General features: G+C 45.4%; 1 protein-coding gene across 2 annotated transcripts in view; it reads left to right on the plus strand.

Moving 5' to 3' along the window:
• Positions 1-14974, plus strand: part of SLC13A3 (solute carrier family 13 member 3) — a 48690-nt gene that overhangs the window by 18927 nt on the left and 14789 nt on the right. For both annotated transcript variants that reach the window (XM_006275233.3, XM_059733176.1), the window contains exons 4-6: positions 7122-7188; positions 7963-8148; positions 9741-9866. In XM_006275233.3, the coding sequence (XP_006275295.1) occupies positions 7122-7188; positions 7963-8148; positions 9741-9866 (379 nt within the window). The remainder of the gene's footprint in view (positions 1-7121; positions 7189-7962; positions 8149-9740; positions 9867-14974) is intronic.

Here is a 14974-nt window from a genome sequence, read left to right on the forward strand (position 1 = left end):
GCGCAGTCAGCACCACCTAAAAGCCATTCAGTGATGCTATTGCGCAGCAACTCTGGTTACTGCGCAGTCATTTAGTATTGTGTATGCAAGTACTAAATGACTATGCAGTAGTAACAGCTCACTTAGCATCTCATGTAGATGTGGTCAGTATGTGTGTGTCCTCCAGATACCCTCCCCCCTGCACAAAGGATCCATGTCCTAATTAGCCCCCTAGTTATGACTGGAACCACATGTTCTTGTCATTAGTCTTGGGATCCCACAAAAATTTATGTGCAGATGAAGTGCAGGGCAACCTGGTCTGGCCACCTCATGGAGGGTGGGGCCACACTAATCATATGTGCCAGGCTAAAAGTCAAAAGTGAACTGTTTGGGGCCCCTTTTGGTGATGTTTGCCAGACATTTAAGGCTGGTGAAGGAACAGGAATCATTGGAAATGGGAAAGAAATGTACAGGTCAGCTATAGAAGTGAAGAAGAAGTAAAAATATACTCAGTGTGGTGACTTACCATAAATCGTAAAAGAGAGCTGTAGTCAATGGGCACTGCTATATATTTCTTAGTCAGGTGGGCTGCAGAAGTCCTGTGATTGGCCTTTTTTGGTTTTTGAATGATTCAAATGGATTCAGAACTGATCTGGTTAATTTGACCTGGAACATGAAAAAAATTCCTGTATTATACATGTGTATATATACATGTGTATATATACATGCGTGTGTGTGTGTGTATATATATATATATATATATATATATATATATATATATATATATGTGTATTTTTATACGTATATATGCCAGGATTTTTGGCGAGTGTCAGGGCTGGCTGTGGCCCTCCTAGTGCTGGCCTGGTATTGCAGTCCCTCCAAGCCTGGTGCCAGTTCCTTGCAGAGGGAACCCTTTCTTTTTTCCCAAGGAACCAAACAAAAAAAGCTCCTATTAGTATGTTACCTTATATGGGCCATGTGTTTTATCATCATACTCAGTGTCGGCTGCATTTAATCAGCTTATGTTACTTTTTTGGCAGCAGTTCAATGATAGACAATGTATTTAGTGAGGTTTCATTGTATGAGAATGTAAAACAAGGGGCTTTTCCCCCGGGTTAATTGTGGGGGGAAGACCTTGTCTTATATTTGGGCAAACATGGTAATTGCCAGGCAGGAGACAGGCAGATGTGGGGATGAAGATAGACCACCAGACTTTGGGACACAACCAGAGCTTGGTGACATTTTTTGACAAATAGCAAATCCACCAGAAAAAATGGAGTTTCATTGGGGCCAAAGTAATTTGGGTTGAACTTGGTGACTGCTTTTGGCTGAAAGAATGTTAAAATACTGAAATGTTTCTTCTCAACATTTTCAGATTTAGGGGCTTCATTTTGGAGATGCTGAAATATTCCTCTGATTTTTAAAAAATGAAATATTTTGATTTTTAATTTGAAAATAATTTTTAAAATATAGGTCATTTTTAATACACAAAGGAATAAAGAATTAGGCTGAAAGCAACACGAGACTTTTTGGGCCAACTCAAAAAGAAAACAACATTTCTCATGTTTTGCCAAAAAATAACAATTCAAAATTTTTGCTTTGATTCAACCCAAATAATTCAACACCCCCCCTATTTTTTTTCTTCAGTTGCTAAACTGAAAAATCCATTATTTGTCCAGCTGTTGTCATGACCCCAAGCATGTCTATGAATAGGTGATGTTCACCACGTCTCCCATTCTCCTCAGTAGTAGGGGGCCCATGACTAGGTCCTGACTAGGTGGGTAGAGAGTTCAGGTCAAGCATGGAAAGGGCTGAGCGCCCCTAACATGAGCTGAATGATATTTAGCAATATACAGAGGGTCAGCACCAGGCTGAAGTGAGATGTAAATGCTGCATATGTCTTGGGTTGGCCCTCTCTATAGTCATGGACTTCACTCATACAAAGGGAGTCTGCAGTTACCAGTAAGTTCATGTTCTTTCTTGTAATTACATCCTCTTATCATAGCACCTTGGAATTAAAGCCAGCTCGTGTGGTTTGGAGACAACTTTGATTCAATAAATTAGCAACGCATTAAACTTGACATTGTAGAAGCCCTTGGTTCACTGAGCACTAATGGGCTAGATGTCTTCAATGTCTGACTAAACAAGTCCAGAGACTTTGCTCATTGTATCCTTTCCCCATAGTTCACTATGTTTCGCCTTATAGGGAAAGAGGCAACAGAAGGAAATGTTTCTGAATGAAAAAGTAAGTGTAGGGAAATGTGTGCGCACAGAGGTGGGGGCAGGGAGGGAGGGGGGAGAGGTACCAAGTCCATGTCCACAATGATCAACAAGGCATTCTGGTGTTCAGTGACCCTCATCTCAGGCCTCTGGAACAATAAAATGTACAAGTCCCTTGGCAAGGATAGCAATGTTCAGCATTAATAGCAAAAATCAAGCATAGTGGTGATCTGTGGTTCTGTGTTAAATCTAACAAAACTCATTAATACCCTGGGACTATGGAAACAAGCTGGAAGAAAAGGGTCTTCTATCACCTCAGTAACCTCAGCCATCAAGGTCAGACTCCCCCATGTCATAAAAGTCCTTAAAAAGCTGTTAGATTGTGGTTTGTTGTGCAGTGTCTTTTCTGTGTGCATCTGTCAGCCTAAGAGAGGCAAGGACTGGTTTATTCTCCTGGGTTTATCCTTGGGGCTGCAGGAGCTATCATCCCTTACATTTGCCTTCCATCCTCCATATCAATCTAATTCCTCCAGCAGGTCTATGCCACATTGATCCTGTCTCCCTCCAAGCCCCAACATCTGCCCAGTGCCATGCCAGCCCCCCATGAGCTCTACTTTTGGCTCTGACCCAGCTCCCATTCTGCCATCAGTTCTGCCATGTCTCTGGCTTCATCTGTGTTTCCCCCCTCATGTCACCCAGACTGGCAACTGGAGGGGGGGGTTGCAGCAGGGTTCCCCTTTCTCTCTACACCAAATAGGAAGGAAGAAGGAGAGGAGCCATCCTCCTTGCCCACAGGGGGGGAGCAGAGTAGGAAGAAGTTGTGCTAAGTTGCCATTAGGCTCTTTGTGTTCCTTCTGCCCCTGGCTACCCAGGGGAGCAGAGGAGAGCTCTTCCTGCTGCATGAGTAGTGCCGAGGAGGTGGGCAGCAGGGCCAGCAACAATCAGAAGGGGCTTTCCGTCATGCAGGGTTAAAATTCTCAGTGGGCATATCTACACGAGACACTACTGCACAGTGGTTACTGCACATTTATTTAGTACTTGTATAATCAAGTACTAATACCAGAGTTACTGTGCAGTAGTGCTGGCGAGCACCTTTTAAGTTATGTTACTGGGCAGTAGCCTAATAATACTGCTCAGTAGCATATTAGCACTGTTGGTGTTGTGATGCATTACTGCACAATATTATTAGGCTACTGTGTGGTCAGCATCTCGTGTAGATGTGCCCAGTGGGGTGGAACTCCTCAAGTCACTGGGAGACAGGCTGCAGCCTCCACCATAGTCCCATCACTCATGAGAAATGGGCTAGAGCTGGCAACTCTGTCATCCAAATGTGTCCTTTTACTGAGAAATGCTTGGGAAGTGGGTGGAGGGATCTTGAGCTTCAAAGGTCCCCTGTACCCTCCTAGAGCTTGTGTCTGAGATTGACCTTCAGAGGAATACTGCAAACTTTGGGACGTGGCTAAGAGAGGGATGATGAGGCCTGACATTGTCTTTGCTGTCTGGGTAGAATTCACCTCAAGCAGGGACCTAGTCACTTCTTGGGTGCGTCCATACATGCAAGCATGTGCATTTGCAGCAGCTCAAAAAGAAGTGGTGCAAATTTGAGCTGGGGCTTTTTGCCTCAGTGCATGTGCCTGGACATTCACTTTGGTGTGGGGCAAATTGTACGACTTGGGGCAAAATAACCTTGCCTGGTTCCTCCCAGATCTGCAGCCAGGGGGAGCTAGAGCCCAGGGCCAGCACCTGTGCTGTCCCCAGCAGTATAAAAAGCTGCCCTGTCCTGGCTACAGCAGTATAAAAAGCCTCCCTGGCAAGTAGCTCAGGGCTACTAGCTCTCAGGACCTTCTGGGGCCCAGCCAGTTGGTATCTGGGGACACTACCCCTTGTGCCAGCTGGACTGCTGAAGCAGCCCTGAGTGTTCCCTGCCCCCTCTACCCACTGCAGCAGTCTGGCAACGGGGGCTACTGCCTGGCTGTGACCTGCTGTGCACCTGCCAGACTCAGATGGGGACTGCACAGCCAGTAGAGGCCAGCTGGGCCAGCTGACAGTCGGCTGTGACTGCAGAGTTGGCCTTTGAGCTGTACTACTGCCATGTATGCCCCCTGCCCTGCAATCTGGGCAGCTATTGCCTGGAAGATGCTCCAGGTGTGGTGGCCTGCTTTGAACTGTCAAAGCATATCTTCCTGGCCAGGAGTCAGCTACCTCTAGCTGGGTCCAAGGTGCCAGCTCTGACCAGGCAGGGTCCTGCCACTAGCTTCCTTAGCAGGAATGCTGGTATTCCCTATTGGAAAACTGAAAAATCCATGATAAAAAAATCCCAAAGTCACTTGGTAAAATACCCCTAAATCCATGTTCCTCCACAATTAAAACACAAGACCACTATATATATACAGAGAGAGTGAGATACAGAGAGACAGTGATCAGTTGTGCAATGTTTTATTGATATATCTATAGTGTTAAAGCAATTTGGAAGCCTACCTATGTCTCTAACATCATAATAAAGTGAATTCTAAATACCTATATGTCTTGCTGCCCCCCTACAGGGGCCACAGCCCCCCCAGGGGCTACCATCCCCACTGCAGGGCCCACATGCCCCACCCTTGCTTGCTTCCTAAGCCCCCTGGACTGCAGCCTCGCCTGACCCCATCTTCCGCCAACTCCTGCAGCCCCCTCCAATGACTGCCCCACCCCCTGCCCACTCCCCCAGACCCCACAATAGCTGCCTTGCCTGGTCCCATCCCCTGTTTGCACCCCCATCCCCCTGATGGCTGCCCCCCCTGCAGCCTCTGGCACTTAAAAAAAAAAAAAAAAAAAAAAAAAGAAAGAAAAAAAGCCCCTACTCACTGCAGGAGCAGGGGCTGTGGGGTCTCTGGGGCCTCCTGGCAGAGCCCCCCCACACAGCGCAGCGCAGCGCGGCGCAGCGCGGCGCAGCGGGGGGCAGCAGGGCCCAGGCTGGGGCTGCTGGAGCTGTCACCCGGATCCGTACTGTGCGGGGGGGGGCTGCAGTGACCCTGGCAGCTGGAACTGCCGGTGAATGCAGGGTTTGTTTGTTTTTTGGTTTTGTTTTAATGGCCAGGATGCTGGGGTGGGTGGGGCAGGGATTAGGGGGGCTCAGGGGGATGGGGGGGATGGGGTTGGGCAGTAATTGGGCGGGGGAGCTGAGGGGGTATGGGGCCAGGCGATGTAGCAATCGGAGGGGTTTGGGTGGCTGGTGGGGATGAGGCTGGGTGGGACAGGGATTGCGGGGCCTCGGGGGCAGGTGCGGGATGGGGCCAGGTAGGGCAGGGATCGGGGGAGGCTCAGGGGATGGGCCCAGGCCAGGGCAGGGCTCGGGGTGCTGGGGGGGGATGGGGGTGATGGGGCCAGGCAGGGGAGCCATGGAGGTGTGGGGGGCAGGCAGGGGATGGGGCCAGGTGGGGGAAGGCTTGGGTGGGGCTCAGGGGCAGGCAGGCCAGGGATCAGGGGGGCTTGGGGGGGATGAGGTCAGGTGGGGCAGGGATCAGGGGGGTTTGGGGGCAGGCAGGGCAGGGATTGGGGGGCTCAGGGGGGAATGGGGTTGGGTGGGGCAGGGACTGGGGGGCTCAGGGGGGAATGGGGTCAGGTGGGGTAGGGAAGGGCTCGGGGGCTCGGGAGAATGGGGTCGGGTGGGGCAGGGATTGGGGGATTCAGGGGGATGGGGCTGGGCAGGGATTGGGGGGGCTTGGGGGAATGGGGTCGGGTGGGGCAGGGATTGGGGGATTTGGGGGGATGGGGCAGGGCAGGGATTGGGGGGCACGGGGGAATGGGATCGGGTGGGGTAGGGATTGGGAGTCTTGGGGGAGGATGGGGCTGGGTGGGGCAGGGGATGAGGCCAGGTGTGGCAGGAATCAGGAGGGCTCGTGGGGTTCAGGGCTGGGCAGCTCAGGGATCTGGGGGGTGGGGGAGCAGGCGGGGCTGGCATGGGTCCTCCCATGGTCCCCTTCCCCCTTCTCCAGCCCCCTCCACCCCTTACTTACTGCAGTGGAGCCTGGGTCCAGCTCCCTGTGACTGGCACCCTGCCTGCCTTGCATGGGCAGGCAGCGTGCTTCAGCACCAGGGCGAGGGCCAACCATAGAGATGCTCTGTCTTCTACCAGAGCATCTCTGTGGGGGACCCAGCATCCGGCTGCCCCGCTTTTTTTCTCTGCAGGATTTTTGACCCCTGGATATCCAGGGGTCTAATTTTGCCCCCGCACTGCAAATTTGCAGTGCGGGGAACATTTTCTCACTCCTGCACGTGCCTCTTGCAGAGTCTCAAAGGACGTGCCCCTTATGTCCAGCTGTAGCATTTACAATGGGATCAGAAAGGGGGGGTGAATCATCCTTAGATCTTGCACTGACTTTCTGCATTGGGCAGAAATTTGTCAGGTGGGCAGGGGAGACCAAGATACTTCTTGATGTACTTCAAAGGAAAATAATGTTAAAAATTCCAATAAAAGGTGTTTTTTTTATTTCTATAGTTTACCAAAAAACCCCCAAACAGTGATTTTAGGAGAAGATAATTTACGATCTTGAAATAGAGCTTTAAATAGAATAACCCCTTAGACCGATAACCAAGATCCTTCATCAGATACATACCCTATCCTGGTCAAACAGGGGGAGCAGTGCTTGTTGAGGTGGGGGCTGTCAGGGTACCAGAATCCTTGTGAGTGACATTACACTGCAGGCTGGAGCACTGGCTGTGGGAGAGTGGGCGTATTACAGCCTTGTGCTCCACTCTCAGATTAGAGGAAGCAAATTCCCTCCTCTGCCACCTACTTTCATTGTACTGACCTGTATAGACATCCATGGGTTCAGAGTTGTCCCCCTCTTTACATGGCAGCTCCTGCCATTCTACTGTTTGGTTCAGGGAGAGTTTTTCCAGATGTTTTAAACTGTTTTAAAGTCCTAATCTTTCTTTTTCAGCCTCTTTTCAGCAGAATAAACTTTACACTGTACCAACTGAGCTGCAGTTTCTGGCAAGTACTGAGGAGTAAGTTAACTATAAAGTTTGTATTGGACAGTTGAGTGAGGAAATTATCTCTAATACTTATCCCCTCAGAAATAGTCTTAAGAATGTGTAGTTCAATCACTGAAATGGTTTTGATTTTACCCATTACTTCACTTTCTGACTACTGAGAAATCAATCATAGAAGTTCTTCTCCAATCTATTCCACAACAGATAACGGGACCAAGATTTTTCAGGTCACTTTGCAATTATGTTAGGCAGTTTTTTGCTACTGGATACATGTCTGCATCTTCACTTTCTTGGGAATCTCAGAAGTGTAAGGCAGGTGGTTTCAATCACCGGGTTCTGCACATCCCTAGTGTGCCAGCTCTGATATGCAAATGATGTGGCATTAAACAGGCTTTCCCAGGAATAGGCTTTTTCACCACGTGGTATTCTCAAAGCCCCTTCACATTTTAGAGAATGTTACTTTTAAGTGTTGTAGGCAGCCTGATCTTACAAGTTGCGGAGTGTCTCTTAAAACAGTACAAGTAAGTTCACCTCCTGTTAATGGCAATTGAAAGTGCTCTGCACTTCCTGGGACCAGGCCAGTAGGGAGTAGTTCTAAATCATCTGTTTAACAATGAGGGTATTTGACAGGCTATATGTGCTATGCTCTTCTGCACAGATATCCTTTAGGACATTCATAGTTTGATTGTTAGAAGCTGGGCATTTTCTTTCTGCCAAGGCTCTGAATTGGTTATACCTGTATTTAAACCAGGATGTTCAATGGATTCTCTTTTTTGGAATGTTTTAAAGCAAAGATCTGACAGAGGAGAAGGACGTTGCCATCAATGTTCCCTCAGATTTAAAGAAGGAGGAAGAATACAAGACAAACATATGGAAAGGCTTCCTCATCTCAATCCCTTATGCAGCCAGCATTGGAGGTACAGCAACGCTAACGGGAACTGCACCAAATCTCATCCTTCTAGGACAGCTGAAGAGGTACGGTAGCAAACCTTTAGGAAGCCAGGTCCTGAGAAATCTATAAGTATGGAATCCCTGCTGATTTCCACTTCCTATTAGTTTGAATTCTGCAAAACCTTTTGCCTGGTGTGCCATAAATTAAGCCCTGACCTTTCCCAAGTGCTATGTCTGATAGAGTTTCTGATAGAGTTTGCATACTGGGGGGCTCTAAAGGAGGTACCTTGGGTTCATGTGTCACACAGAACAGGTTCTTGTGTCACCTGTCGCATATATAACATAGGTTGGCTACTCCTGAGTTAGGACCAAGTGAAAACAGATTCAAAAGGAATAGCTGCTTCAACCTTAGCTGTGGTAGATGGATTGGCCAGCCCAGTGCTTCAGCAAAACAGTTAAAATGTGTGCTAGATGCTCTTAAACACCATTGAATTTAATGGTGCTTAATCACATCCTTAAAATTGAATACATAAGGTGCATCCCCACAAATCGGAATGTAAGGTTTATGGTGCCACAAACTCCACGCGGCATATGTGTATGCATTCACCATGCTGTTAATTTGCAATGCACTGTTTTTTGGGGTTTTTTGGATGCTGGGAGGTCCTGGTGTAAAAAAAAAAATACTGCTGCTGAAACAAGCTGCATGGTGCACTCAGCAGCAGCGTGCGCGGCCAGAAACGGAGGGTGGCTGGCCACAGCCATGCTCTGGCTGCTGGCCAGGCTTTGAGTGTCTGACTCAGCGCCACTGCTGTCCTGGGATGTCCCCAGAATCCCAGGTAAGGCTGCTGGGGCCAGCTCAGGTGCTGGCCCCAGGCTCCCCTACTCCACCCAGGGCAATTTGCTGTGTGCTGGAGCATGTGCGCAGGGGCAAGCTGGGGGACAAATAGCAGTGGCACAAATATGGATAAGGATGACTCGTGTGACAAATACATACCACTGCTATTTGTCCTGTGGAGAACATGTGCCCCTGCTTGTGCGCACTCATGGGGATGCACCCATAGGTGTTTTGGTGGACCAGAATGATACTGCACCCTTTGTAAGTGCTTGTATCTGCCATTGTGTACCACTGTCCTATTTGTATATTAAACGCAAACTCCCTCATTTGCATATATATATATATATATATATATATATATATATATATATATATATATTGCCACCCTAAACTTGCAGCTATTTGTCAACAACTCTACATACAAGAATCTCCTTGACCTGGCTCATGGTAGACTATCTTCTGTAAAGTTCAAGTTCTGACATTCTACAAGTACATTCTTTCATTATAAACAGGGATTCATGCTTCTAAAATGCCAAATGTTAAGATGACTCATGTGAGATTAACAGTGAACCTAGAGAGACAGGTTTTCACCATGTCTGTTTTTAAAATGCTGTTTCAAGTGGTCTATTTAAGGTCCTTGAGCCAGGGGACTGTACTTGTATGCCACTTAGCACTGAGAGGGGCCCCAACCTTAGTGCTCCAGGTCTTGCTATTTATATAAACAGTGGTAGCTTAGAAAACTTGTATAACATTTTGCTGTGATTTCTGATGTCTGCTGTCCTTCATCACAAGCTAAAGAAGTTTTTTCCTTCTTTACATTAATTGAATTTTCTCATCTAAGTTTTTTTCCAGCCTGTGATGTGGTGAACTTTGGATCTTGGTTTGTGTTTGCATTTCCTTTAATGGTGCTATTCCTTGTCTTTGGATGGCTGTGGATCTCCTTCCTATATGGAGGATTTAACCTGAGGTATTTGTATATCTAATTTATTCATAGATTTTGTCTAATTTTGACTGCATCTAAGTAATCAATTCATCTGGGGCCTCGTCCAAAGCCTAGTGAAGTTTATTGGAGTCTCCTCAATGACTTCAGTAAGGCTTTGGATCAGGTCCCTGGCTATTTAATGTGCACATGTTGTAATCATTCATTCCAGTTTTGGTCGATATGAATCTAGATGAATGCCATTTTTCTTCAACTAAAAGCTCTAGTTCAAGTAAATATTTGATGAGCACTGCAATCAGAACAAGGGATGTATTTATCTGGTCCACAGTGCATTAGTCAATATGAAGAATGATAGGACAGAGCTTATCATAAGATATGAATGCAGAGCTGATCATTATAATATTATATTTACTATTCTATTTAGAAAGTGGATGGGAGAGATTCCAGTTACAAATGAGTTAAAATATGGATCAGCAGCAGAACTGGTCAGAAAATGTTGAAGAAAATTACTTGATGAAATTCAAAACCAAAAATTTGCATAATGTTCTTTTTCCTTTTTCCAGCTAACTCCAATCAACAGTTCTTCCATATATACACTGCTTTTTCAATGTTTTCAATGCTTTTTCAATATAAAGAGCAAAATCTTTTGCTGGTATAAATTAGAATAAACCCATTCAAATCAGCAGTCTTCAACCAACTCCCAACTGGTTTGAATCACCATAACTACCCCAAAGATAATGGGTTAAAACTAGGGCTGTGCAAAAATTTGCTGGCTGTTTTGATTTGACACTGTTTTGACTAATTTTGAGCTGGAAACAGTAAAACTGAATCAAAATGAAGGGCTTTGAAACATCTTTGAAACAAAACGAGGGTAGTCGGAACGTTTCGAAAGTTTCAAAACATTTCAAGTTTCGAAGCCAGCCGCGAGAGACAGGGGAGAACCAGGGCACCAGCAGGGAGTGCAACCCTGGTTCTCCCCGTCTCCTGCTGCCGGAAGCCGGTAACAGTGCAGGGGAAGGGAACTGAGCCTGGATCAGTTCCCCTCCCCAGCACTGTGATCCGGGGGGAGGGTGGAGTCAGCCCAGCTGGGCTCATTCTCTGCCCCCTGCCCCGATCGCAGCACAGGGGTGGGAGTGAGCCCAGCTAGGCTGACTCTCTGTCCCCTGCCTGATCTAGCGCTGGGGGATGGGTAGTCATCCCAGCTGGGCTGACTCCCCACCCCCTTTGCAATCTAGCACTGGGGGTGGGTTTCGACTTTCGCTGACTCCCCACCCCCAGTGAAAATCAAAACAGCCTTTCAGTCTTGACAGAACGGAACAGAACAGCTGTTTCGAATCGAAATGAAATTCGAAATGGAAAGCTGTTCTGTTGAACCATCAAAACTGAAGGTGAAGTGGAATGGTGCCATTTCGCACAGCCCTAGGTAAGACTGATTGACCACCCTAAATCAGGATCTAACCCAGAAGATGGGATTTTCAACTCTGCTCCCATGGAAGTCTGAGAGTTTCACCACTGACATCAGTGGGGGCATTTAGGCCAGTACTGAGTACTTCTAAAAATGTTGATTAGTGGGTGTGTCTACACATTAATGTGCCATAGTTACTGTGCATTAAGTTTAGTACTTACATAATCAAGTACTAAATCAATGCATAGTAACCAGCATTACTGTGCAGCAGCACTGGTACATGCTTTTTTAGTGATGCTAGTGCTCAGTAACTTAATACTGTATTATTAAACTACTGCACAGTTAGCATCTTGTGTAGATGCACCTAAGGAGTCTGGTTTACAGCCATCTTTGAGCCTACAGCATTGGGCACTAAACTGTTGGGAGCAGGTGGGCATTTGTGCATGCAAATCTAGTGGTTACTTGGTTATATAACAGACCTGCACAAAGATTGGTTTGCATATGCCTCTGTTAAACATGCAGTTTTGATTGACTGATCCTGTTCCTGTGGATGTCAGTAGCTAAGCTTCCATTTATTTCAAGTCTGTAGTGACTATGGGCAAAATCTTGACCAGACTAAAGCCAATAGCTAAACTCATTGAATTTAATGGAGCCAAAATTTCATTCTATGGCTGAAAATATAGCCCAGAAAAGGTTACTTGGTGACAGGGGTTAAACATCAGAGATTTTCTAACTGGGTATTTTCCAGCGTGTTAATCTATAACTGAGCTGTAACATGGTTTTACCGTAAATCGTTCCTTTAGTCCCAGTACTTACAATGTCTTTTCCTGCCTCCGCTCCAATCTGGACTTGAACTGTTTAAATGAGTGCAAGGTTTATGCATGGATAGCATTTTGAAGCCACGTGTTATTAATGAACATATATGTATGTTTCCTTAATAGATCATAGACAATTTCTATGAGCTATTTTGGGATTTTTTAAATTAGGGGATTTTTTTTCTTTATTTTGTGCTTTTTGTTTGTTTTTTTTTTAATTTTCAGGGTAAAATGAAAAAAAGAAAGGAAGAAAGAATAAGTGGGCACTAGAATAACCTGAGCATATATTATTTCAGTGACACAGAAAACAACTCAGTAGACAAGTTTTCAGTCTAAATTGTTTTCCCTTCAAACGCTGAAGTACCTAGACAACATTTTTCACTTAGATTCTTTTCACTTAAGGATTTGTTTAATGTTAAGCAAGTTTAAAATTCTATTGAATGTGCTTAACTGTATTGCTGAATTGGGGTATTAAGTAATCCTATGGAAGCCAAGTACTTAAGGCCTGGTCCACACCAGCAAGGTTTATACAAATGTAACTATATTACAGGCATGAGCTGTCAGTTGCTGTTGTGTTTTGTTGTGTTTTGTTTTGGTTTTTTTTTTTTTTAAATGTAGTTATATTGATACAAACCCCGGTAGGAGCCGGTTACAATGTCATGATGATGCCTTATTAAGGCCATGCATGTCTGGCCAGAGGTTGGAGGAGAGGCGTGACAGCTGTGCCTTAAGCCCCAAATGCAGATGCAGTTGTGCTTTTACTGCTTTAGCTTGTTTCACCTGGGGTAAAGGGATGGTTTTATTATACCAGTACAAAGCTGGTATACCTTTTCAGTATTGTTACCAGTATTTCTGTATTGGTTAGATGCTCCCAGTACATGGCCTCAGCTGTACTGGTGGATTTTGTGTAGGTATACCTATATCCAAAGTAGGGGGTTGTTTCACTGCAGAGCTTTCTGGATTACCTAAGCCCAAAGTGTTTCCAAGACCAGGGGCCTAAGAGACAAGCTAAAGAAAACCAACTCCAAGAAAAGCAGTGTAGTTATACAACCTCTTAAAAGGACCCAGGTTTTGTTTATCACTTTACTGTTCCATCTGCAAGCAGCTCCCTAAGTTCATATATATTCCTGCTTGAACTGTGTCTGTATGATCTATGAATATGAAAAGCATCTGGGTAAAAGAGGGCTTTTTTGTAGGATGTATGACTTTGTTAGATAACATTACAGCTGGGAAAACAAACAAGCAAACAAACAAAACCAAAAAGAAAACAGAGCAGTAAGGAAATCTATTTGAAATTCAGGAATTTTTGGATAATCAGCTATGTATCTTTATAAAGGATCTCGCTGTCAACATCCAGGTAAAACAATGAATGAATCAAGCAGCCTTGATTATCAAAGGACCAGACTTCTGATGAGAAAAGTCTGGTTTTGCAGATTTTAACTAAGGTCCTAGGCTGTGTTAGGAATGTATTTTAACTGCATGATATAGATAGGATATGAAGAGCAAGAATAAGGGCATAAGAATATATTATTCTTATGCCCAAAAACTGGCTATGGGTTGGACTATGAATGAATTCAGTGCTCCCTGCTTAAAAGGCTTAGCTTGAGAAGCATATTAAATACAGAGAAGCATATTAAATACAGAGAAGCATATTAAAAAATTCCAGCCCATTAGAAATTCCTCACATTTTTATTTATTCTCAGTGAGTATTTTGCATAAATTAAGAGATCACCCAGAAAGTTGTGGCTGACTTGCAAAATGAAGGGTCACTTTAATTTTCCACCTTGCTTTCTTTTCAGTCAGGCTACCGATACAGTCGTCTGTGAGATATGGTGAAATCCTGCAAAGGCAACAATTTTTCTCTCATTTACATTCTGAATAGTTTCTGTGAACATAAACTGTGATAACTAGAAAGAAACTTCTTCAGTGTGAAAGCTAGGATCTCCTTTGCATAAACATGGGGAGAAAGGCAAAATAGTAGACAATTTCACCGTGAGTTCAGCAGTGCCAATAGGAGTCATAGGGTCAATAAGGCTTCCGTGAATTTCTGCATTTTTAATCTGTGTCTTGAGTAGAAATGACTTGCTCTTGAGGCACACATAGCTTTCTACCAATGAGATTTATTCATTCATAATCTAGGGGCAATTGAGTCTCAGAGCATTTTGTTAGCACACAGAGCTGGCTTGCAAACAGGTATCTGAAAGCACACCATCAAAATTTGCAGGTACCAGCTTCTCCCCACATGTACTTATCATGTGGGCAACTGCTTGCATAAATGTCTGCTGCTGTGCATATAAATAGGTGTGTCCCCAGGTTTTGGTAGCACATTTGTGTCTTTTCATGAAAGGGTGGTAATATCCACTGTCTGATGTGCTAAGGTCTAGACTTTGCTGCTTGCTGAGAGTAATGGTACCAGCAAGGTCATTTGTGGCAATATACATTAACAGGTCTAAAAGATGCGAAGTTCATTTGAGCAGCAATCGCCTATTAACTGGGTGGCAACAAACACCCACCCAATACTCTTATGATATAGGTAGTTATTAAGCAGCTATATTAATGAAAAATTCCATGGTGGAATGGAAAGGGAAAGGAATGAATGGGAGGGAAGAATTGTCTTTAGGGACTGGGACGGGATCCTTGCGATTGCGTACTGATAGAGAGAAAAACCAGACCGAACGAGCATAGGTGGGTGCAAGTGACAAGGATTTGGGGGTGACTGTGACCTGGAGAGACTCCCAGTCAGTCAGAATTACCCAATGAGAGTCCCGGACTGGGGAGCCTGAGTGGCTCACATGCGCCTCCTGCTGTAATGCATTAGGAAAGACATTCTAGGGGGTAAACTGGCATTTGACTCCCTCTACTGACATCTGCAGGGAATGACACACAGGGGCATAACTTGCTCGAACGCGCTGTTC

Source organism: Alligator mississippiensis, chromosome 9 (genome assembly GCF_030867095.1).
Source record: "Alligator mississippiensis isolate rAllMis1 chromosome 9, rAllMis1, whole genome shotgun sequence".
NCBI lineage: Eukaryota > Metazoa > Chordata > Crocodylia > Alligatoridae > Alligator > Alligator mississippiensis.